The following is a 25,086-nucleotide window of genomic DNA, read 5'->3' as shown; positions in this document are numbered from 1 at the left end:
TAAAAAAAAGAAAAAAAGAAAAAAAAAAGTGATGCATAAGCTTCTGTACGTACATTATGTTGATTTATTATTTAGTATCAAGACAATAACCAATTGCCAAGAGAAATAGCTCACATCAGCAAATCAAGATAGCATTAATAGCAGTGCAAGTTCCAATTCAAATTATAAGCATAGCTGTTATGCTATCCGTGTGGTGTAACTCAAAACACGTGAGAAGTACATACTTTTTTATTAATGTTATAAAAAAACATGTTTATTACATGCTAAGGAATACATGTCACTTTTTAGATTCTGGGTCGTAGGAACCTCCTATAACCTAGTTTGTAGAAAAATCTTGTCCAAAATATTTGATGTACAGGATTTTTTATATATAGACATACAAGCCTCTCTGTTCTATACAAGAGAGAGTTTTAATTACAAATTACAAAGTCAATCTTTCTTGCTTCATTGTCTGAGGCAAATGTTGATGTGTGTGAGTCAAGGTTCAATGCTTGTTCCAACACTCCTGAGTGGCAGAACGCAGAGCATGGTTGGGAACAAGATTGCAGTGTTCAAGCTTAAGATTTGTCATGGGTGAAGTATCATGGCCACTTTCCAGCCATTTTCTAAAGGCCTCTGCTTCATATGTACATCCGCTGCTTCATATATATATATATATATATATATATATATATTTTATGATTATGTTCTGGCCGTAATCCTAGTGTTAAATTTTTTCCTTGACTTACTTTGACATCCTTTTTTTTTTTAATTTTTTTTTTCTTGTCATTTATGCATCCACTAGTTACTATTACTATTATTTTTTTTTTTCATTCCTATCATTTTTAAAAACAATGCACGTGTTTCAAGCTGGTAATAATAATGTGAGGAGTTTTTAGTAATTTTGATTCAATTTCAGTTAGACCATGTATGTTGTTTTAAAAAAAGAATTTGAATAATTATTTCATTTTAACCTCTTCTATTCACTGTAATACCTATTTATTTTCCTAATAGAATATTTATTTTGCAAACCAAACAAGGTCTAAGTTCTGTATTATAGAGACCAATTCTAAAAAAATGCATGCTTTTAAAGTTTTGTTATTCATGGCAACATAGTTTACTCTAAAGTTCATAGCTTTTCAAGTTCAATGATGCATTATAATGAAAAAAACCTTTGATGAAATTACAATTTTATGTATTTATATTTTGGTTGAGATAAACACTATAAACATGAATGTTATATATATATATATATATATATATATATATATATATACTTTGATTTAAAATAAATACAACATATATGTGTGATATCTAAATTAACTCTTTTGTTTTCTTTTGGTATAATATTTACTCAATTGGATAATTTTACTTTATTTATTTATTTAGAAAATTCAATATATATTTGTTCAATAATCTAGATATTAAATCTATTCTATGTATAGGGTTGTGATTCACAGCACGCCTCGTGCTAGGCACGCCAGACAGCAAAATTTTTTTTTTTTAATATTTTAACCAAAAAAAATAAAAAAGATTTGCCGGCGTGCCGTGTATTTATCTTCACCCCTATATATATATATATATATATATTGGGTAAAGATGGACAGCACGCGGCGTGCATGGCACGCCGCGTGCAAAAAAAAAATTTTTTAAAAAAAAAAAAAAAAAAAAATTTTTTTTGCACTGTCGTGCGTGGGCGTGCCACGCACGACGCGTGCTGCTAATCATGACTCATATATATATATATATAAATTATAATTTTAACAACTATAGTAATATACAACAGAACAAGCACGTGCATTGCACGTGCCATCCCAAACTAGCCATCTGAAAGCGGGTTTGAACCCTGGGTGAGTGAGAGGTTGAACCCCTAGACGAAGCAGCATGAAATTTCGGTACGCCATGGTGTGCTCGTCGAACCAGAACCGGAGCATGGAGGCGCACTCGCTCCTCAAGAGGGAGGGCTTCGAGGTGTCTTCGTACGGGACGGGGGCTCACGTAAAGCTCCCTGGACCCTCCCTCAGAGAACCCAACGTCTACGACTTCGGTACCCCGTACAAGCAGATGTACGACGATCTCAGGCGCAAAGACTCCGAGCTGTATCCTCTTTAACTTCTTCAGTTTCCCTCATTTCCCCTCTCGTTGTTTGGTTGCTAAGAAAATCATGGAAAGTTAAATTTTGATTGTGTATTGTGTGCTCAGCTGGTAAGGCTTTGAAAGATTGAATAATTTCAAGGAATTAGTGATTCTTTTTTTTTTTGCTTTAAATTTACTCTCACCAGAGCTTGATTAATTATGTGGTAGTTTGTGGAAATTTTACTCATTTTAGGTTTTACAACACTTTGATTAGAACTTGTTGACAATGTTAATGGCCTTAATTTATGCAAATTCGGGATTTTTTCTTTTCTTTTATGAATTCAAAGAGAAAAAATTAAGACTAGCTATTGGTATTATGGAAATTTGGATTGAAACTTTTCTTAATAATCCTTTTTATCGGTGAGAAATTAGGTTGAAAGCGAAATATTAGTATAAATTATTGTTTCTCTATGGGCATTGGAACTTGATGAAAAATTACAGGACTTTATGTGGAATATGATTAAATTAGATTATTCATGAAAAAAAAAGAAAAGAAGAGGAACAGAACATGTTAAAATTACTCTGTTAGTTTTCATTCGTTATTTGATTTGACACAGTAACATGTTTATGAGAGCTCAAAAGTTGTTAATAACTTCTTGTTTTCTAGCTTTGATTCAAATGCTTTTATTTGTAGAATGCTCTGAGTACAGTGCTTGAGTTCTAGGACAAAAGAATTGAACTGCATGCGTTTATTCTGCATTCTAAATCATGTTAATGTTTGTAAAACAAAGTGGATCCTTGATAAGTGTACAGCTACAAGCGTAATGGCATTTTGCCTATGCTTAAAAGAAATTCAGCAGTCAAATTGGCTCCTCAGCGCTGGCAAGAGAATGCTGCTGATGGTTCCTTTGATGTGGTATTTTCATTTGAAGAAAAGGTTTTCGATATGGTCGTTGAAGGTTGGTATATTCCCTTTCCCATTTTGGTACTTGCATCATATGGATGAATGATATGATAATGGAAAGGATGAGATGATTATAACATTGTCTACTGCTTCCCCAATTGTTTTTGTTTTGTTTTCTGTTTTCTGGCCTTTATTTCTGACTTGTCGGAATATTGATTGCAGCTGTAATTGTTATCGTCTTCCTTGAGTATATTTGTATAAGACTCAATGTTGCTATACTGTAGAACAAAGACAATGTGATAAAGCTAGCAAGTTAATCTCAACTTTCAAATTCGGAGGCGTATTTGAATGTAATCAGTTTGATCTCTATTGCAGATGTAAAAAAATTAAAATGCAGCTAGAATGATTTGTTAAGTTGTATTTCTTGGGTTGGAAAATTTTGTAGAAAGGAAATTGTGAATCTTTATGTCTTGTTACTGAAATTTTGAGGTTCCAATCTAGTAATTGTTTGATGAATTGTCCAGTGTGGGACTTGTAGAAGACCTTTCTTTTCCTTTGTCTAATAAGTTGCCAAATCAGCCTGTACACAAGTGTATTGAATTTTTTGGTTATGAGTCTCTGTCTTAGAAATTTTATCACTAAAGAAGCATATAATTCCATAGATAAAACAAGATTATGTGCTAATGTGCTGACTCCATTGATTATGAAGCACGCAGATTAAGATATCAGAAACTTGTTGATGTAGGATGGATTGCTCTGCTACCAAATTGATGCAGGATGGTTTACAGATTAAAGCCTCATTATGGTTAGGGCTTTTTCAGGGGTACTTCAGCTTTTAAAAAGTAGAAGCTAGTATCTTCTTAAGTAAGCTAATTTTGCTTTAGCTTTCTGCCAATCTTGTGAAGCTGCTTGGGCTATTTCTCAAATCAGTTGCAATCTCTCATATTATGAAGATGCTTCAGCCCTCCCAAACTGACTCCAAGTACAGTTTCCTTGGATTTGTTGCATGACTGACTGATGTCTTGGAAAAATTTTGTTTTGAGTTTTGAAGTGTAGAAGAATAGATTTACAGTTTAGGCTCAACGTTAAAGGCTGGTAAGTCACAGAAAAGGGATGTAGCAGGAATTTCCTGACTGCAATTAATTTATGAGTTTTGGTTGTTAGGATTGAAGGCTTCAGGCAAAAAGAGGCTAGGGTAGAAAATGGAAGGTTTATAATGTTCAAATTTTATACTCACAGCAGATTTAAATTTCAGAGAAGAAGAGAAAGAGAGGAAGAAAGTAAATTCCAGGGAATTAGATTGGCCTTGTGGGCATCAGGCCTAGACTCCCTATGAATCACAGCAAATTTAAAATTGTGTCACACAATCCTCAATCGCCATAGATTGCTAGAGAAGTTCTCTAAAACTTGCTCTCATTGTGCGAGTAGAGTTGCATAGATTCATATAGGTCTGTGGCACTCCTCATTCTAATAGTTTGAGTTCCGAAGTATGGAATTTGGAATCTTTTGATTACCAAAACCAATTTAAAACTAGTGAAGACTGGAAAAAAAAAAGAAGGGAAGTCCAAGAACATGTGTAGATCCAAATAAGATCCATGGACCCCTACTGCTGCTCATGTACAGAAATCTGAACTTGAGAACAATTAGACAGAACTGTTGGCCTATTAACAAAAAGGAACTTGAAAATAAGACTCAGTACTAACTAGACAAGACATAGGCCCTGTATCGATTTTCAACTTTAACTTCTAATATATTCTGGTTTTAAATCTTGCTTGTTATTACTTATCAAAAAAAAAAAATCTTGCTTGTTATTGATCTGCTCATTCTCTGCATCAAATTTATTAATTTGTGGCGTCAAATTATTTAATCTATATTTCAATGGCTTTTTTGTTGAAGCGTCTCTCTTTCAAAAGAGCAACAAAAACCACCATGTTTACATTCAATTTTGACAGCTTATGAAGTCGTTACCAAGAACCAGCATATTGTGTTTCTATTAAAGTGAAAAGTAAAAAGGGAGGTATAACCTGTGGGAGGGGGAGTTTGGAGTGGGGTAGTCACCCTGGTGTAGCCTACTAAAAGTAAAAAGAGAATATCATTATGTGATTTGGAGAATGTTACTTTCATTAATCCTTTGTGCTGGAATTTAGTTATAATCATACAAAGAATCATATAGATTTTGAGTGGAACTTTGAACTTTTAGTCCAAGCCCTAAAAAACTATTGGTGATAGTACTACCCTATCGATTTGAGTAATGGTATACACCACACTTTTATTCCAGTTTATTTTATTGATATAGAGATTGTTCAAATGCTAATTTTTTTAGAGTGAGAGAGATTTGATTTATTCCGAATTCTTGAGTTCAGAATGAAAGAGTTTGCTTCTACTGTTAAGAGTAGGGTAAATTTGGATACCTACAAAGACACATGTTAGCTCCTGTGAATAATTCTTCTTCTTACGCCTGTCTGATCACCATGTAACAATTTGCAGATCTTCACAACCGGGATCATGTTCTTATGAAACCTGTACTAGTGATCAACTTGGAGGTAAAAGATAACCACGAGGAGGCGGCCATAGGAGCTCGGCTTACTTTAGATCTGTGCCAACAGGTCTGTATCTGCCATGTTTTATGCTAGTTATATATAGTTTGTTATATATAATGATAAGCTTTCTAAGGGTATTTTGTATACACAGATTGAAGTTGCAGAATCATGGGAAGACTCGATTGATGATATAGTGGCTGATTTTGAGAAACAGCATCGGCGGAAGCTATTGTATAGCATTTCCTTCTATTGAAGACATCAAGAAATAAGAATACACTAATAGAATTCTACCCTCACCAAATCTTTTTAACCTCCAATTTTTCCATTTTCAATGGAAGATTAGTTCTGTGTCGCATGAAACTTAGAAGTTTCTGATCTTGTACTGCTGCCTGTTCATTAGAGGTTATGTAGCAAAAAAAAAAGTGAGCCCAAAACCGGCAAAAAAAAAAAGCCCAAAAAAAGCGGTTAGTAAAAAAGCAGTTATTCGGATGCGGTTAACCGTTAACCGGACGGTTAACTGCCTAGCGGTTAGCGGAGGCGGTTAATAACTGCCTAGGTAGTTGTGGTTAGCGGTTTTAGCCACTAACTGCTAACAGCAATGGCCTTTTCACCCCTATTACAAGCTGATATAGCAATTTATGTTGAATGTCATGTCAACTGGTGTGACATGGGTGTGATAAATATGTTTGTGTGTGAAGAGCAGGGGTGGAAGCATGCATATGCCAAACATTTTGAAAATGTTATTAAAATATAATTTTTTATAAATTTATTCCTACAAAATTATATTTTTGCTCATTTTTTCAAAAATTTCTTTTAGTTTTGTCCCTCCAAAATTATATTTTTGCCCCCTTTTAAAAATTTCTTTTAGTTTTGCCCCTTCTTTCAGCTTTAAAAAATTGAAAATGCCCCAATTTAATTAGTGACTTTCAATTCGCAACATTATGTTGGCTTGACTTTAGTGTTTATGGGAGCTCCAAGTGATCTCGTTAGAAGAAAAAGTTCACACTAAATGTACTTCTTTTTTTAATCCTATAGATCTTTTTATTTTATTTATTTATTTATTTTTTAAACATAACTTTTGTATGCAATAATAACTTACAATTTACTATGAAATTAAATTTGAAACTTATCTATATTTATTTTAGATAAATATACACAATTACACATATAAAGAGATCTATATGTATTTATGTGGTTATATATTCAGGTAAGTTTGTCCCTTCATAATATAAATCCTGGGTCCGCCCCTGGTGAATAGTAGCATTATTCTAACATATTGAGCCTCATCAAACAAAGCTGATGTGTTACTGTAGTTAAAGCAGACAAAGGTGATTATAAGGAGTCTGCCCAAGTGCGTGGTCCTTTTCAGAGCCTCTCTCAATTGTATGCTATGTTTCTATTGCAATTGGGATAGGTAATTATAGGGAATTTGCATAGACTTCGTGAAAGACCTCAAATGATTAAAGATCCCCTAGGATTAGCATTGTTGTTTGAGACAAAACACAACTTTGCCAATAAAACAAAAAGAAAATAGAAGAATGTTGATTGGTATTGGTCTAAACAGTGACTAATTTCTTTGGCGATTACCTGGGCATTACATGGCATTACATGCTTCAAACACAAACAAGTTAGGAAGCAAGAAAAAGTCTTCCTTTTTCCTTGGTGCATCTTAAACATGCTATATGGTACGAGAAAATCTTCCATGTAATAATCTCTCTTGGATTGTCATTTCACAACACCATTGAAAGACATCTTTGTAAAACACATCCAGTTCATTATGTGTAACCCACGATGGAGGAAGCAACATCATCACTTACTCTGGTTTGCATCTCATTGACCTTCTTAGCCCCTCCATGTCATTGTCATCTTCCTCGTCCTTTTTGCCCTCATTGCCGGCACCCCAGGTGATCATAGCCGACCGGCCTCACCTCTCAAAAACCTTGTTATTGGAATTTTTTTTTTTTTTTAAAAAAAAAAAAAGGGTTGCAGGGAATGACTTTTCTCATTCTTAATTCAAAAGGAAGAGAGAATGGGTAATCCTAAAAACGAAAATGGGATGAGCTTCTCAACAACAGACCAAAACCATCAATTTGAGCCCCAACTTAGAACCATCAACATCAACAGGAAAGAGGATGAAGCTGAAGATGCACTGTCAAAGTCTGAATCAGGGACGGTAGAAGAGAGATGAACCAACACAAATTCGGTTATAAAAGTCTCTGCATCTGGATCTAACCAATACAGCACAAGGAGACAATAACCCACAACAAAAAAACAACAGAAATACATAAGAAATAAACAAAACACAGCAAAACAACCACTAAGAAGCAGCAGCAGCCACAACACAGAGGACGAAACTCACTGGACGGCGCGTGGGAGACACGCTCTGGCGAGTGGGACCCACGCGCCCGTGCGTTGTGGACAAAATGGTGTGAGGAGGGCGGTGACAGTGAGTTGGGATGATAGCGAGCACATTGGATATGCGCGTGGGTAGAAGAAGTTGGTGAAATAATTCCCTTTTGTATTTTTGATATCGTTCTGTAGAGCACTATGCTTAAGTTGTTTTATAACAAGATACGCTCGTTTTCTCTCTCAAAAGAAAAAAAAAAAAAAAACTTATGACATGTATAAACTAATTAAATTTGAAAATACAATAAAACGGTCTTCATGCAGGATAAAATTAATAATCCAAAAAAAGTAAGCACCAATAAGGGAGACGATGGGCCAACTTATCGAGGAATTTAAATTATAATAATTTTTGGTAAGCCAATCTGTGTGGCTGACTTTTGAACATGGGTCACGCTTGTTTTGCAAACAAAGGCTATTATTGACTTTTAAAGAGCATTCAGTGGCTAGCTACCAACCAAAATCACGCTTTAAAAAAGAAAGAAAAAAAAAAAAAAAAAACGTAAAAGAAGCTGACTTTTTTTTTTTCTTTGATCAAGTTATGTGACACATTGAATACGGTAGTGGACTATCTTTCAAGTTTCAACTAATTGTGCTTAGGAAAAAAAAAATGTTTAAACTAAATGTGTTTATTGGGTGTAGCCCAACAAGATATCCATGTGACCCCAATATATGGGGCATATGACTTTGCAATAATTTCAAAAAATATGATAAGGAAATCCAAATAAATGCACATGCCCAGTGGGTGAAAGGAAACATAAATGCGACTGTATGCACAAGGCTTTCATTCGGTAAGCCAAAAACACAAAGCTTTGGAAAACACAAATCTTAGAAAATGTTTCTCATCTATTGGCTGAAATGACACCTGAAGTGCGTATATGTATTTCTTTCAGTAGTCTTTTTACTCTTAATACTCTAGTTCTAAAAATTGGAAAAGCAATAAGCCCCTAACAAAGTGATCCCCCAAAAAACAAAGATGGCTCATATATCAGTCTCCCATCTCCCAGATTTACAAGCCTGGCCAGATATATACAGTTTTAGACATATAGGCAGAACGCAAAAGCTGCACCAGTAATAGTATGATGCTGCGCCCAATGCACAGTTCACTTTCAATGATCTGATACCCACATGTGAAGTTCACACCATCACACAATCTGCAAGATACAACTAGGATTAACAACCCATAAAGAACGCTAATGGGACTAAATTGTAATCATGTATAAGAATGTTACAGCACTAGATATAGGTTTGCCAGAATTAATCTTCTTGTAGGTCAACAATAGCCTTTCTATGATACCATGACAAAATCCAACTCAAAAAATCAAGGATCTCTATGTGATTTACCAGGGAATAATCTTTGTATTTTGAGGTTGTAAAAATTAGATATTAGTTATTGTCGTAGTAAAAATGACAATCCATTAGAAACAAGAAGCCAACAGATTCAAGGACTTCTATAAACAAAAAAGATCAACATAACATACCCGAAAAGTCCACAACTGTGCGGTCTATAAGTTTCTGGTATTGCTCGAGGCTTCTTCCGGCGTCAGTTTGAGGAATGCTCAAATGAGGGTGTTCTGCAGCACTGACAATCCTAAGAAATACATTATTGAGATCGCCAAACTTTGTACTGATAGGTATGGGAGCCTCTATTCCCATGTCCTCACTAACCTACAAAAGCAAAATTGCATTGGTAATATGCAAGACAATTTAGGGCGAAAGAGATGCTATTATTATATACAATATAACAATACGATTAACAAAATACTGTCATGTAAAGAATTAAAGGTCAGCTGAAAACAATCTTACCCTCACAATCATCACCTCGATCATAACATGAAGCAAAAGATTTAACAGTCCTTTAAGTACATGTATTTTCATAGTTGTGCACAAAAACACGTGGAACATATCTAAATATTTAGATGTCATTTTTCAACCAAAGCCATAGGATGCCTGAACTAGGGAAAATGTTGTCCAAGAATCTCAAGTTGCAACTTGAAACTAATATCACTCTAATAGATTTATGAAGTTTGTTCAATCAATTTTATTTTATTTTATTTTTTTTATATTACGATTGGTACTTTTTCCAAAATGTAGGATTTAGGCTACCTTGTCCAAGTTTTGGAACTTCACCATTCAGCTAACTTGTCTAACCAATTTTTCCTGCCAAACTACCAGAAAAATCAGAAGGCAGATTTTACTAGTGAACAAACACTGGAATGTAATTATATGGACCCATTCACTGGACTTTGGAGTGTTAATTTTGTTTATTGTTTAGTGATCTTGTCTTTAGTCATATCTGTCATGTAAACTTTGTAATATTTTTGTTCCAAATTTAGAATTGGGAAAAATCTTGTCCATGGATGTAAAGTTGCAAGATGTAACTAATACTAATCAATTTGTATTAAAGAGTTTGTCTAGCAAATTTAATATTATTATTACCACCAGGGAGAAACAACCTACATGAACAAGCACTGGAACACCAACGAGCCGACTATCGAAGCCATTATGTTCGGACTATCGAAGCCATTATGTTCAGAGCAAGCAAACAACTAAACATACTAAAAATAATTTTTGCAGATAATGGAGCTTGCATAATAGAACATGAAGGATATTCTAGTCACTGGAAAAGATAAGTACCCTAGTAGAATTAAGTCTGGCCATGGGAAATGAGTACAGATCATCTTTAGCTGCCACAATGAGGCAAGGAACCTCAAAACCAGTATCTTTACCATGGCTAGCAACTTCTACCAGCAACTCAGTTGCTCTCTCCCATGATAACGCATTAGAACTGTGAAAGTAAAATGTATCAATCCTCAGAAACTCCTACATACAAATGCAACTGTGAAAATAGTACAAGTATATATATATGTGTGTGTGTGTGTGTGTGTGTATTTAAAGAAATCTTAAGTTCATTTGTCAATAGTTAGTAGCTTCCAAAGTGACGGTCAGAACCCACACGCATGCATGAGCCCAGAATGCAGAGAAATGTTACAATCTAAAAGAGTTTTAAAATTTAATTATAATGAAGCAAATCCGCATATAGTCTTTCTCAATTTATTTTCACATTCATATATCTGTTTGGGTGCTGAGAAATGTTAAAGAAATGGAAAGAAAGAGAAAGAAAGTAAGCAATTTTTTATTTTTTATGTTACTATTGTTTCTAGTTTCCAAGAAAAGATTGACAATCCTTCCCAACTCAGCTGAGTGGTTGGCTCAGATGAGCCTTTAGCTCTCTTGGGTCACAGAGGCAGAGGCAATTTAGATAAGGGGAAAGGAATTGCTTTGAAGAGGATGATGGGTGTGAAGTGGGTGATGTGGATAGGAATAATTCTTTGTTAATGAATCTCCATCTTGCTTGGAAATGGAAGTGTTTTCTAAGGAGGAGCCCATTCCTTTGAAATCATGTCTCCAGTCTGTTAATAAGAAAAGAGCAAGAGCTAAATATTTATCCTGGGTGCTACAGACTGTGAAAGAAGTTTGTCACATTGTGGGGATTTCATTTGCGGGTTTTGAAGAGGAACTTATGGCCTTGTTTATGGCCACTGACGCGAGTCATTCCCAAAAGCAGCTGGCTTCTTATTCCAATTTTGTTAATAAGTAGACAAGATTATCTTGTTCCATCAACTATGACACAAAAGGTGGTAGCGCTAGTCGTGGCAGAGGCAAAGGGAGGGTTTTGATTGGTTCTTTATGAAGCCCAAGCTGTTATCATGGAATGTGAGAGAGTTGAAAGGAGTTAAATGCCTAAGTCGAAAACTTGCTCAAGACAGTGGAAGGAGTATATTATTTGTTTGCAGGAAACTAAATTAGAGTTTATTTCCAGTTGTGTTGTGCGTAGTTTCTAGGGTCGTCAACACTTGGACTAGTGTTATTCATCTTCTAGAGTGGCCTTCGGTGGTATCTTGCTTATGTGGGATAGGAGGGTTGTGGAGAAAATTGAGGAGTGTGTGGGGAGTTTACAGTTGGCTGCTCGTTTCTAAATGTCGTTGATGGTTTTTCTAGGGCTTTTGCGGGTGTATATGGGCCTAATTCTGATTGTGATAAAAGGTTTTTATATGAAGAATTGGCTGGCCTGATTAGTTGGTGGATCATTCTGTGGTGCATTGGGGGAGACTTTAATGTCACTCAATTTCCTAGTGAAAGATTGGGTGAAGTTAGTTTTTTTCCTGCTATGATGGAGTTCCCTGACTTTAGCTTTGACCAATGACTCATGGATACCCTTGTAGGAGGGTCTTTTACGTTGTCAAACAAGCAGGATCCCCCTTCTTGGTCAAGAATAGATAGATTTCTTATTTCTCCGGAATGGGAAGTCCAGTTTCTTGATTTGTCTCAAAACAGGTTGCCTATACTTATAGGGAAAGAAATTATTGGTGTTTTGAAGACCACAAGAGGACAGTGGTGGATTTAAAGTTTTTCTTTTTTAATACTCTTTACCAGTGGGCAGGTGCTTTAGACTTTCCTAATGTGCTTTCTTTACATGATTTTTTTTACTGTTTATTTTCTTTTTAGTTAGGTGTTTCTCTTTTATATTTCTTATGTACATGAATTGCACCATTTGCATTTTAATGTTATTTCAACTCCTTATATAAAAATAAAACACCACATGCATAGCTTAAGTTATAGGCTAGTATTAATATATGGCATTATATTGAAATATCAAGTTCGGAAAAGCCAAACCAAATTAGAGAAGAAACAGCTGAATTTGGAAAGTGAGAAAGTTAAGCACTAATTTAACAAACGAATGTTATTGTGATTTGTGCTATACTTAAATACAACAACTATAAGAGTCTGTTATTCACCTGTCATGAACAAACACTGCTACGTCACAAGCAGCCAAAGATTCTTTATCTAAAAGCATTTTACTCACTCCGTCTTCAGGTATCTCTCTCAATACAAGGGTCTTTTTTGTTCCCTGCGAAGAAAATAACAAACAAATACTCAGACAAAGGGGTGGGATATGACAAGATTAACAATTACAGTAACTGGGACGTACGTACAGCATTTTGATTTATGCAAAAGAAAGAACAAGCATAAGATAAGTGGAAAAAATTTCCATCTAGTGATAAACTAAACCACAAATTCCAATCAGATATGAAGATTGCATAGAGACAAAACCAATGACTTCATGTCGCCCCTGCCTCAAGAAACAAAGAAAAGGTTTCTTTGTGAAATGTAATCCACGAATCAGTCATAAATTAATTGAAGCTACAGAAATTCTCTTAAACTTGCTATTCTGTTGCCCTCTAAAAAGCTTACAGGAAAGTTACATGCTACCTATAAAAATGGACAGACCAAGAGTCACCATCGGGAAGAGTTAATTCCACACACAGATTCAAATAGTTAAAGCAAACAAATTATGGCTTACCATAACTCAAAATCTAGGTTCGAATGCATCTACACAAGGACAAAACCTTATTGCAACTTCTACAGAATGCACAGCAAGTATTAGCATAGATTTTATTTGATAAGACCAATGCCCATGCATAGCGCGTGCTCAACAGGAATTTCAAGATGCGTGATGGAATAACACTCACAATAGGTTGATCTACAACGTTCACCGCATAATGATCTTCAATGGTTGAAGTATATTTATCAGAAAAAGGCCTGCATTTCACAATTCATCAACAACAAATGTTATATTACTTCGTCACAAAAACTAAATTAATGAGAAGTATTAGATTTAAAAGGATGACTTGGAATACCTTCCAAGAAAAGAATTCAACAGTGCAGACTTTCCAGCCTTCTTGGGTCCAAAAACAAAACACTGGAAAACATTTCTGTCTGTCTGTTGCTTCTTGCGATCCAAATGCCTTTTTCTAGTCACACGGAATGCAGATGAAGGATCACCAGGATAGTTGAGGTATATCATATTCTCCATGCTCAAAGCTGGGTCTAGAAGTGTCATAAAGGCCCACTGAAACCACACATATTTCTAACAAACTTAAGCATAGGTTACCAGAGAAAAGAAGAATAGCTATTGTTTAAGAAGATTGTATATTCATAAACGTTTTAAGAACTGAAAAATGTATGTATGGCATAAGTGCAAAACTTTAAATATTAATAAATGGGTAAGATAGCCAGATTGAGATCATAAATAGTTGGTAGATTGATTTAAAAAATTCCAAACCCCCACTCATAATATATATATATATTTTTTTATTAAAAAAAAGGGCAAAAGAAAGACTGAAACGCATACCATTGACAAAAATCCATCAAGAGAGAACCCTCCAAATGCATTTGTCCGTGCAGCATCCAAGTATGGCTCTCTCTCCCAAGGACTGGCAAAAGAAGTATGTCAAACATCCAAACGCTTTTGCGGCTAATCATTCTAGTTCATCCAAAAGCTTTTGCGGCTAATCATTCTAGTTCATAAAATAAATAAATTAAATACTTAATCATGGACCAAAAATCCCATTAAATATTACAAAACCTCACAAGCGTCTCGAGGAGGAGCAAACGAGGATGAGAAGACGGGAAGAAGGGGGGGGGGGGGGGAATGTGTCACATAGATAAGATGCACGGACATATCCATGTCAACTTTGTAGCAGATTCAAAGAGAGACTGAAGAATGCCCAACTAATAATTACAAAAGAAGAGAAGCAACAGGAAGAGAGCACCATAAAATAATAAGTATTGAGAAGAGGCCTATATTTACAATGGAAACCAAATAATTAGATTTTCACCAAAAAGCTTTTAAAAGACAAGTAGACGCAAATAAAAACATATAATAACAAACAGAAAATAAAAAATTTAAAATTTAAAACAACTCCACGTTATCAAAAATAAATAAAAAACTTTCTTACCTTCTGGCCAAAAAGAAAATAGCTCCGCAGCAACCAGGTTCCAAACATTAATATATTGATACAACAAAATTCAAAAATACTAAATATTTGTGCAATTTTGAAATTTCCATAAAACAATTTTAAAAAGATTAAACAAAAGATGCTAAAATACATTTTCGACGCAACAGACACCCGATTGTCTGCCTGTGCATGTTAATGAATAATGCATCTTACATATATGTTAGCCATGTAGCATCACTTCAACAAGTAACCAAGCCATGAAAAGATAAGTTAACTACTTTACCCATTTTTAAACATTGTGAAGCTACTATGACCAATAATGACTTAAAATTGCCATAAGATGCATTGGTAGCGAAATTGATGAGGATTATCATGCTGAACCTCTTGATAAACAAAAACCAAAGGATGGAAAGCCATCAGATTGATCAAGTGAACATGAAGGTGAACAGGATTTCTCACAGTAAAGAAACATAAGAGTTGTGACAAAGTAACAAAGTAAAACAAGCCAAATAATATTAAAAGATATTAATGAGAAAAAAAAAATACCTCTCTGCAGCAGTAGAAAATATATCGTCAATTTCATGAGATCCCAGCTCCCCATCCTACTAGGCAAAACAAATATTGATCATGATTTTAAGAGGTAAGAAGTTGGTAAACTATTTAGCTATTTGAATAATTGTAGTCTATCATAGTAATACTGATTACAGAAATTACATTACAAGCTTATTAACAACAGAATTGGAAATCAAGTACTCATAGAGCAAAGAAGAACACATACACGAGTAACACAAAGAGTATTGCTATTATGCAATTCCAATTCAACAATTCCCCTCAGGTACTCAATGGCTTCATTTGTCAGCTCCACACTCTACACAGATGAGAACCAACAGTAAGCATTTTAAACAAACATTGTATGACTCAGAAAAATGCAACAGTTTCATTTGCAGGGTTTTGAATGGGTTGGGGAAATATAAGATTTGTATATTATTACATGATATGTTTGTGCGTGAGAGAAAGAGATTATGTTATATATCAAATCTGAATTGAGTTGTGTTTAAAGAACTTCAAACTCCATGCAGATGAGGGGAGATCATGGTGGGAAACAACTCAGAAGCAAGCTAAAATAGGTCTAAAGCAAGCCCAAGCCTCCAAAAGTTTTTCCAAGTAGGATCCTAGTATACAATTTAAAATGCAGAGAACTCAAGGTCAAACTGACTGCATGCATCATAGCATGATTTGAAGCCCAGCCCCAGCTGAAGCCAGGCCAAACATTTGACATCACCAGAAAGAAGGATAACACCAAGTTCTGCCATCTACAACTATGAAAACAGACAGACAAATCATATTCCTAAAAAAGGGTCTAGTGCATAAAAACGTTTAATGAACAGCACTAGCATAGTGACAGCTAAAATCCATCCCTAGAAATTACACAACGTTGCTGCAATTATTAAGTTAACATAAGGTTTCACATATACTTATCAATCAACATGCATATAAAGGTTCACATTGGCACCACCTGCAAGAATACATGTTTGATGGGGTTCTACCACTTCTCAGAAATTCATTTTGTTCTAGCAAATTGTAGTAGGGATTACGGCTTAGTTGAGTTGAGTAAGAACTTTTTTTCTTTCTATATAATTGAAAACTTAACTACCTTCCCTTCACTTCCCTTAAATAAATAGATGATTTCAGCATATAATAAATCATTTATCATTTCAAGCAAAGCCATTGCTATTATAATGATTGTAATTTCCCCCAACGTTATATTACCTGATCAGGAGCTCGTTTGAAAGACGATGGGATGAGATCCTCTGCAAGTTTGATATCATTATTGTATCCAAATGTTCTTAGCACAGTCCACATTGCATCAGTTTGCCCATTTTTTATGAATAGTGTATGAAGAAAGAGGAAGCCCATCAAAGTAAGCCCACATTCATCGACTCCTTCAGGCAGTTGTTCTGCCACAACGCACTTAACACCTACTATTTCAGAAGGTTGTAATGGAGAATTCATACATTTGACCTGTATACAAGTATTATTAGATCCATCATATATCTTCAGTAGAAAATACCATGATTTGATAGATGAGAAACTTGTTATTAGCAAGTATTACCAGATCATTCCTGAATCGTCAGGAACAGCATATTTGGACATAAAACACAATTCAGGACAAAAGTCGCAAACATGGAAGCAAAAGAAACCTGAAAATCATTCAACTCTGCATCACTGAGGGCACCATCCCTATCATGGTCACAAAGAATAAATATCCGCTTCAAGGCTCGAACACATCTGGGCCTCAAAACCAGTGTTTTGTGATTAAGTAGTGGGCCTGTTGGATTAAGCACAGCTTTTTGTGCACAGTAGAAAACTTCAGGGATCTACAAATAAAAACATTTCAACAGTAAACTCAAAATTAGAAGGAAAATGCAAGAATCAAATTATTTCAGTAAACTCAAAAAAAAAAAAAAAAAAAAAAATCCAAGAAAATCAGAAAATAGTATGTGCGCATCATTTCAGTATAGTATTATATTTATATCCATGAGTAAGTTGCTCAGTGGAAAACTTATGTTTCAACAAGTATTTTTGTTTCACACAACAAATTATAGCTGCCTGAAGACCCCAAAGTTTTACCAAATACTGAACATGAATATGGTGATAAGTGTTGGAATTCAAACATAATGAGGCTCTACTACTGTGTCTCTAACAATAAAAACAAACGTGCAGTGCTACCTAGGATATAGTAAAAGATTTGACAGCATGACCACAGAGGAATTCAACAACACAGGTAAAAATTCATTAAAAGAGTAAACAAAGACAGACAGAAAAGTGCACCAATAAACAATACCCGTCGTAGTTTAAGTGCCGAACATTCAATGCCAGTGTCAATCTCCCGAAATTGTTCCGTTATTGGAGACATCACCCGCTCCAGGCTCACATTCTGGTTCTCATCTTTCAAATCCAGCTTACAACCTACCACTATAACCGGGACTTTCACCTGCTCACAGATTTCACGCGACATAAAAATAGAGTCAAAGTCATGGTGGCCCCATGTATTGCTAAGGGAAACAAATTCCAAACACCCAGAAAACAAGAAATCCATAGGGACACGACCTTTGAGACGCCATAGACGTGAAAATCCATGGCAACTAAAAAATGTGGTGGAATCACACAAAAATACACACAGGGAGAGAGGTGGATTGTGTGGGATGCAGTTTATATGGTTGTGTTTTGTGTTCTCTTTTATTGTTTGGTAAGCTTTTTGTTTTTACTGATTTTGTGTCGAGTGTGTTTTGGTGTGTAAATAGATTTTTGAACAAATAGTAGTTTTCAGAATCATTTTAGTGTGAACCAAACAATGACATTTTTTTTCATCATCAATTTTATGGTGTCAACTAAACACTGAAAACCCATTAGTTTTCCAAGAAAACATTTTTATGAAAATATTTTACATCAAAAAACATTTAAGGCCAAAACATCAGAGCCTTAAGATTTCCATAAGAGCATGTCTTACTTTAAAAATGAAAAATGTCCCTGCGTGTATTTTCCATGAATCAACGTTTACAGAAGGAAAATGAAAACTGAATGTTAATGAAGGATAGAGACCTCTAGTTTGCAGAGTTTTGGAAGCCAGAAAGTACTCAATCGATCAAGCGTTGAAGGCTCATCACACGCATAAGTAAACACAACTGCATCAGCCTGCTTCAATTCTTCAGCAACTTTATAATCATCCACTACACTGATTGAGAAAAACAGGAAAAAATCAAAATTCAATATTAAACTGGAAAAATTAGTGCAAGAAGCTGAAACTTCTACGTTTTTTCTGCTTCCAACAAGCTAATTGTACCAGGAACAGTCAAATAGAAGCTATAGTTTTCTTATGGCTTATATAACAATTCAGAACCCTACTAAATTTTCTTTTCTGCATTTTGTCAGCAATAAAACTGTGCCTCCGAAAAAAGAAAAATTCATCAAGTAAAATTTTGACTCCCATACTCTATGTTATTTGTTTTCAGAAAACGGATGGTTCCATTAGGAAGCCCACGAGATTTCCACTTTGTAAAATGCCTCAAAGCCTCTTCGCAACTCCAAACTCTAGCTTAAGCCCAAAAGTTGATTAGGACTCAATTCTAGTTTTCTCGGTGACCAAACAATGAAATAACTACCACTTAGATTTTTACCCATTCAAACCCACCCAATTTCACATTCTCTCCTGAATCATAAACAAATAAAAGTGTATTTCCTCCTACGGCCAACGCTTTAAAAGAAAGGTCCAAAGGCCTCAAGTCAGCATTGGCCTCGGTATGTATTTCCTTTCTTCTCAGCAACCATACAGTGGTTTCGAATAAAGCAAGAATAAACTGAATCTCACACAATGATATAAGGCAACATTTACAATCAACACCTATGATAACACCTTTCTTTTCTTCTCTTTTTCTACACTTTCTCATAAACCAAACAGAGCATACCGAGACGAAGTGTCGATGATCGTGATAGGCACAAAGTCGGAGAAGAAATTATCGGGCAGCCTAGTTGGCGGCAACACCGGCGGCACATTTGTTATGAATTTCTTGGCTTCCACCGTTGCAATTAGGCTCGATTTCCCGGTGCCTCGGTCGCCAGCAACCACTATTCGTATCCCTGTCTTGGTGTAAGGGTTCGTACCACTAGCTGAAACTTTCGCCATTGAAGACTCTGCAAAGCAAAACAAAACGTGAATAGTAAGGAATGAGTAGAGAGGAAGATTAGGGAAAATAAAAACAAAAATCCCAGTGTTTGAGGAGGTTGAAGAGTGTGAGGGAGGTGATGGCGCGGAGGTAAATAAACGAGGACTCTGGGGGTGAAGATTATTGATACCTTACCTTATCTGTTCTGATGGAGCTTGAAGAAGCCGTCTGAAAACCCTAGCTATCGTTTGGGAAATCCAAGCGCGACGAAGCTTCAGACTGAGCGAAACTATCAACCTAAAGAAACAGAAAAAAACAAAACAGTTTACGGTTATGATCGCACCGGCTGGTATTTATAGGCGACTCTGGTAGACTGCTAGTTACTTGGTGGGCACGAGATTTTGGTATCTGACATTCTGACTGCGTTGTACTCGTAAGAAAAAGCGGGAAATCTTTTTTCTTGTTTGAAAACCTTTCAAGCTCCAAAAACGCTTGCTGACGTGGCTCCGGGAATATCACTCTAAAAGCCACATCAGGACGTCTAGATGGCGGTCCAGCTGACAGTGCTCTCGTGTTGGATAAGATTCTTGAAGTCGACTTTAAAACTAAAACAGGTGGGTGTTTTTACGACTCATTGTTTGATCACTTAAATGAGCTAATAACTAAAACCTAACACAATTTACCAGTATTTTGCCTTTTTAAGTGTTGGATTGTGCAACTACAAATTGTTAGGGGTGAATCACACTAATCACTAACTACTTTTGAAGGCAGTTAAGATAAATCACTAATCGCCTAAGCGTTTACGGTTAGCTTTTAGGTTTTTTCAAAACTGCTAAATGCTAATATATATATATATATATATATATATATATATAATGTAGTTTTTGTGTTTAAAATTTTAAATATATATAAAAATGTATTAAAATTTAAAAATGATGTCGTATATTTTAATATGATATTATCGTATTAGTTATTACCACGACATTGTTTTGGTTTTTATTTTTTTATTTTTTTATTTTCTTTTAAAAAACTGTTAGTAGCTCTACTAACCACTAACCGCCTGTTAAATACCTAGGTGGTTAACTGGTGGTTAGCGGAGACAATTAATAGATTTTACTAATCGTCTAAGCAGTTATGAGTAACGGTTTTAGCTAATAATCGCTGACCGTAACCGCCTTTTTACTTCTATAAATTATTTATTGGCAGACTAATAAATCAAGTTTGAGTCCATAAAAATTCCAAATCCATTGGTAAAACGCTTGTCATATGAATTGTATGCCCAATCCGAATCACAATAAGCACAAATAGCAATAGGACCTTAGTATAATGTAAACCATAATTAATTGATTTCTTGAGACCCCTTATAACTCTTTTTGGCTGTTATCCACAGAGATGAAGTAGGGTTGTGCTCGTGTTGACACAATTAATTCATTGACATACACCAATAAAAAAATACGAGTATGCTTCGTATGATACACAACGAGAGATCGATCATCATGTGAAGTGTGAACCAATAAATCCAATATTAAGGAGTACATGAGATAATCGTGTAAACTAGGGTGCCTCTTTTGGTGAAGCTGTTGTGGCCCTCCTTGGTATCTTACTGGTTTTGTCCCATGGCTACTCTTCCATCTTGTTTGAAGGTGACTCCCTCCTCACCATTCTAGCTCTCAACCAAGGCTACCTCTTCAATCTTTGTGTGCTCCAATCATTAGTGACTGTCATCATCAGCTCTCTTCTATTCCGTTTTGGACCACTTTTAAGGTCTATAAATGTGCCAATTTTCGAGCACACTCGGTTGCTAAATGAGCCGCTTCTCACTCGGTGTTTGAAAGCATTCCCGACAATTCCCCTTTCCTTTCTTCTCTTAGGGTTGGGAGTGGCAAAGATTCTCTTTTGTAATTTGTGTTTTTTGTTTGTTCTTCCCTTTTCCTATCTGCACTCATATATATATATATATAAACCAGGCTCGTGGAGCCTGTTTAAAATCATAAATCGATTTGTGTAATCGACAAACAAAATAAAAATTAGGAAGACCAATAAAACCTTGATGTTGCTCCATATAAACCTTCTCATTAAGTTAACCATGAAAAAGGCATTAGAGACATCAAGTTGTCTTACCCTCCAATTGAAATTGACAAGAAGTGCAAGTACCATTCAAATTGTTGCTACTTTTATAGTAGGACCGAAACGTTTCATGATAATCCAATCCACTTTTCTGATCAAATCCACTTTTCTGATCAAATCCCTAAGCAACCAAACGGACTTTATATCTGTCAACCCTTTAATCAGGTTTTTGCTTAATTGTAAACACCCACTTATTACACACAACATTATGATTCAGTGGAAGTGTAGGTGTGGCATTGGTTGAGTTGTCAACTGAAATAGATAATTTTGCAGAATTTGAATGATCCAACTCAGTGCGACTAATTCGAGATATATAGACCTTTAATTTCTGCCTGAGGATTAAGGCACCTCTACCCACAATGGTTTGCACAAGTACCCTATGAAATGATCATTTGTGGTTAATTTGTTTTCCACAAGTAATTTGAAGAATGTCATAATTAATGCACCTAATCAATGATGCACCACATGCAATCAACACAAGAATAACCCAATTCCATTTCTACCGTTTAACACAGGAACTAATTTTTTTCCCCACATTTTGATCCCATTTGCATTAGAAAGTATCCAACTTCCACAAATGCATCAAACAAGAAACACACAATGAAGCACCAAAACCAAAAACCAACAGTCAAAATGCCAGAAAAAGAAACAAAATTCAACCCCTAATCATACTATGAAACAAATTGTTCTTTCTCAACAGCGTGGATAAGACCATCCCACATCGTGCAGCACAAAAATTTCAGTCAATTCTATACAATCGAGAGAAGAAATTAAAGGAAACTTATATGGACATGAAGGTTATCTCAAACTCTTAGTTGGTCATCTCTCTTGCATGGCTCCATAGCTTCTTCCCTCTCCTGCTTACTAGGACTGGAACTTTGCCTGTGGTAGTGCAAGATTTCTTCTTTGTCATCTTTCCTTCTCTTGCTATGATGATCATCCAGATTTTCATGCCAATTCTTCACACCATCATCTCTTTCCCCATGGCGTGAGACAACTTCCTTATCATTGCCATTACCCAACTGTTTTTTTGAATGTAGATATTCATCTTTGTCACCTCTATCACCGTCTTGAACCATACTCCTACATATTTCATCACCATCACCATGCTCCCTCTTCCTCATGTCCTTTGCTCCAGGGTCCCGTTCAATTTCATCAAGGTGCTTTTTCAGAGAGTCAATCTCTCTTTGGAGACTGCTTTCAATTTCATCAAGGTGCTTTTTCACAGAGTCCATCTTTCTTGGGAGACCGCTTTCAATTTCATCAAGGTGCCTTTTCACAGAGTCCATCTTTCCTGGGAGACCCCTTTCAATTTCATCAAGGTGCCTTTTCACAGTCTCCATGCGTGTTGACAGTCCTTGAATGACTTCCTCCTCAGCTGATTCTTCCCTATGATTTTTCTCAATTCTCCTATCAAGTGTACTTCGACTAGGAGTCACATGAGAGGATTGGTCATGTTCTATCCACCTGCATCCAAAAGGACCAATCTTACATCAGCTAAAGAATTTAACCAAGAAACCAGTGATGAACACGACAGAACATCAAAAAAAATTTCTAAATTGTTGGGGAGAGAAACACCAAGAGAGTCAAACAAGAGTATGTTAATATACATATTAAGACACCACTTCTAGCTCAAAAGCTAAGTTAATGGGTTTGGGTCCACTTAGGTATATTAACCACTCTTATTCTTTGTACTTTTTTAATGTGGAATACAAACCTCACAAGTGCATGCACAATAAATTTTCCCTCACTTGTGAGTCTTTACCACATTGACCAAACTCTCCCTCACACAAGAGTGTCACGCATACTCCAAGATAAACAACACTCTTTCTACCAGAGTCAAACCAAGATACTCATATCGACAACAATGGAAGCTAACCATGGGCTCTGATACCAATTGTTGGGGAGAGAAACACCAAGAGAGTCAAACAAGAGTAAGTTAATATACATATTAGGACACAACTTCTAGCCCAAAAGCCTAAACTAATGAGATTGGGTCCACTTAGATATATTAACCACTCTTATTCTTTATACTTTCTCAATATGAGACACAAACCTCAGAAGTGCATGCACAACATGCACAAACATTAATAACTTTGGGAAACAAACTACACAATGATGACACCCTTAGCTTTTGTGTAAAAAAGACAAGCATAAATTTGTGCATCCAATCCAAGTAGTTGCAAATGAATGGCAAAGAAATGGGTTGTAAATGAAAGGGATATCGAGAGAAGACAATAAACTTACAGTAAATGGCAACTATCAATTGCATTGCCGACAAACGTCTTATATTTTTGGGTGGAGACAACGGATATATTCAACCTCTTTCTATCAAAGTCATGATCGACATCTATTATGACCCGGCAAAAAAAATACTTGTCCTCCTCGCATTTAGATTTATACTGCAAGAGCGCGCAGAACATGGATCCTCCTAAATGGACCAGATGTTCATCAGAATTAAAAAAGCCCGATTCGTTTCCCCAATATTGTCGCCGGATCAGAAGCCAGTCTAGCCGCCCCTCGAGCCACATATCCTGATCTAAATCGTAGGCAATCAATATAATTTTGTCCTTAGAATTATCAGTCCAATACAATCTATTAAGCGCGGCTACAGCCTTCCATCCATGAAAGCAGGCCGTAGCATTCATCTTGTTACCCAAATGCTCTAGTGTCGCCCAACGAGAAGTTGCCACATTGTAAGTATAGAAGATATAACTAAGATGCTCAGAAACAAATGAAGCCACAAGAATCGTGTTTGAATCTTTCAGAGGCACACAAATCATTCTATCAAAATCGTCGCCATCTCTGTCATCAAAACGAGAGGGAGGATCGGGTAAGGCGTTCCAGCTTCCACCCACCGGGTCAAAAAACTCGCCCCAATGGGAAGATGGATCACAACCACCAAAAACAAACAACTTGCCGTCCAGGGCCAAGATGCGACAGTCGGATCTGGGACAAAGCATCGGAGGACCGGACTTCCAGCCCTCACGGTGACGTGTAACGTCTAGTGTCCACACATCGCGAAGGGGTTTCCCTTGGCCGGCAATAGAATACAGCTGATGGCCTAGAGGTGTCCAGCTGAAGGGATTTTGAACTTCCCCAGTACTAATCGGAAGGAGCTTTCGTCGGCGACGGACGTCGGAAACCTTAATTACATAACACTCTACCTCTTCAAACTCATTTTGCTCAGAGAAAACGATGTGGTAAGAGGACGAAGGACCAGAACATTGGGTACAACGAGCATAAACAGACAATGAATTTGAAGATTGCTCAGCCTCCGACTCGTCTGCAGATTCTGCCGTGGAAACAGACAATGAATTTGAATATTGCTCAGCCTCCAACTCCGACTCGTCTGTAGATTCCATGGAAGATAGAGGGCGGTTGTCGAGGAGAAGTGGAGGGATTTTGGGTGGGTTTACTAAAACAACTCACTTCCCTAAACGCAAGTGAGATTACACATAAAACGCAGCTTCCATGAATTCTTCATCCCTTTCGTACATTCACAATCACACCAGTTGTCTTCCATTATAACTCAAGCTTGCCTCACGTACTGCCACGTAAGTCTTGAATTTGTAGTTAAGATTGAATAT

The 25,086-nt window shown here is 36.0% G+C and overlaps 3 protein-coding genes across 5 annotated transcripts; 1 reads left to right on the top strand and 2 right to left on the bottom strand.

Moving 5' to 3' along the window:
- Nucleotides 1-1,773: 1,773 nt before the first annotated feature.
- On the top strand, nucleotides 1,774-6,145 carry LOC132186874 (Ssu72-like family protein). Its single transcript, XM_059600982.2, has 4 exons — nucleotides 1,774-2,078; nucleotides 2,869-3,014; nucleotides 5,447-5,565; nucleotides 5,651-6,145. The coding sequence occupies exons 1-4, from the start codon at nucleotides 1,864-1,866 to the stop codon at nucleotides 5,750-5,752; spliced, it is 582 nt and encodes a 193-aa protein (XP_059456965.1). The 5' UTR covers nucleotides 1,774-1,863; the 3' UTR covers nucleotides 5,753-6,145.
- A 2,614-nt stretch (nucleotides 6,146-8,759) lies between these two features.
- On the bottom strand, nucleotides 8,760-19,782 carry LOC132186870 (mitochondrial Rho GTPase 1). Of its 3 annotated transcripts, none has more exons than XM_088517343.1 (16): nucleotides 19,754-19,782; nucleotides 19,560-19,666; nucleotides 19,172-19,397; nucleotides 18,309-18,441; nucleotides 17,551-17,700; nucleotides 16,907-17,083; nucleotides 16,476-16,727; nucleotides 15,484-15,573; nucleotides 15,252-15,307; nucleotides 14,099-14,180; nucleotides 13,605-13,816; nucleotides 13,437-13,506; nucleotides 12,702-12,814; nucleotides 10,540-10,690; nucleotides 9,384-9,570; nucleotides 8,760-9,056 (listed from the first exon to the last, which is right to left on the bottom strand). In XM_088517343.1, exons 3-16 carry the CDS (start codon nucleotides 19,387-19,389, stop codon nucleotides 9,040-9,042), a joined length of 1,908 nt encoding a protein of 635 aa, XP_088373469.1. In that variant the 5' UTR covers nucleotides 19,390-19,397; nucleotides 19,560-19,666; nucleotides 19,754-19,782; the 3' UTR covers nucleotides 8,760-9,039. The 3 variants fall into 3 exon arrangements, with proteins under 3 accessions (XP_088373469.1, XP_059456958.2, XP_088373468.1); XM_059600975.2 differs by having other exon boundaries at nucleotides 19,565-19,666; XM_088517342.1 differs by lacking the exon at nucleotides 19,754-19,782 and having other exon boundaries at nucleotides 19,565-19,719.
- Nucleotides 19,783-21,990: 2,208 nt separating this feature from the next.
- LOC132186872 (uncharacterized) lies at nucleotides 21,991-25,060 on the bottom strand. Its single transcript, XM_059600980.2, has 2 exons — nucleotides 23,744-25,060; nucleotides 21,991-22,963 (listed from the first exon to the last, which is right to left on the bottom strand). The coding sequence occupies exons 1-2, from the start codon at nucleotides 24,859-24,861 to the stop codon at nucleotides 22,300-22,302; spliced, it is 1,782 nt and encodes a 593-aa protein (XP_059456963.2). The 5' UTR covers nucleotides 24,862-25,060; the 3' UTR covers nucleotides 21,991-22,299.
- Nucleotides 25,061-25,086: the final 26 nt, after the last annotated feature.

The sequence above is a fragment of the Corylus avellana genome, chromosome 6 (genome assembly GCF_965113065.1).
Source record: "Corylus avellana chromosome 6, dhCorAvel1.hap1.2, whole genome shotgun sequence".
Taxonomy (NCBI): Eukaryota; Viridiplantae; Streptophyta; class Magnoliopsida; order Fagales; family Betulaceae; genus Corylus; species Corylus avellana.
The sequence above is the reverse complement of the archived record's forward strand: the minus strand, read 5'-3'. Positions and strand labels throughout refer to the sequence as shown.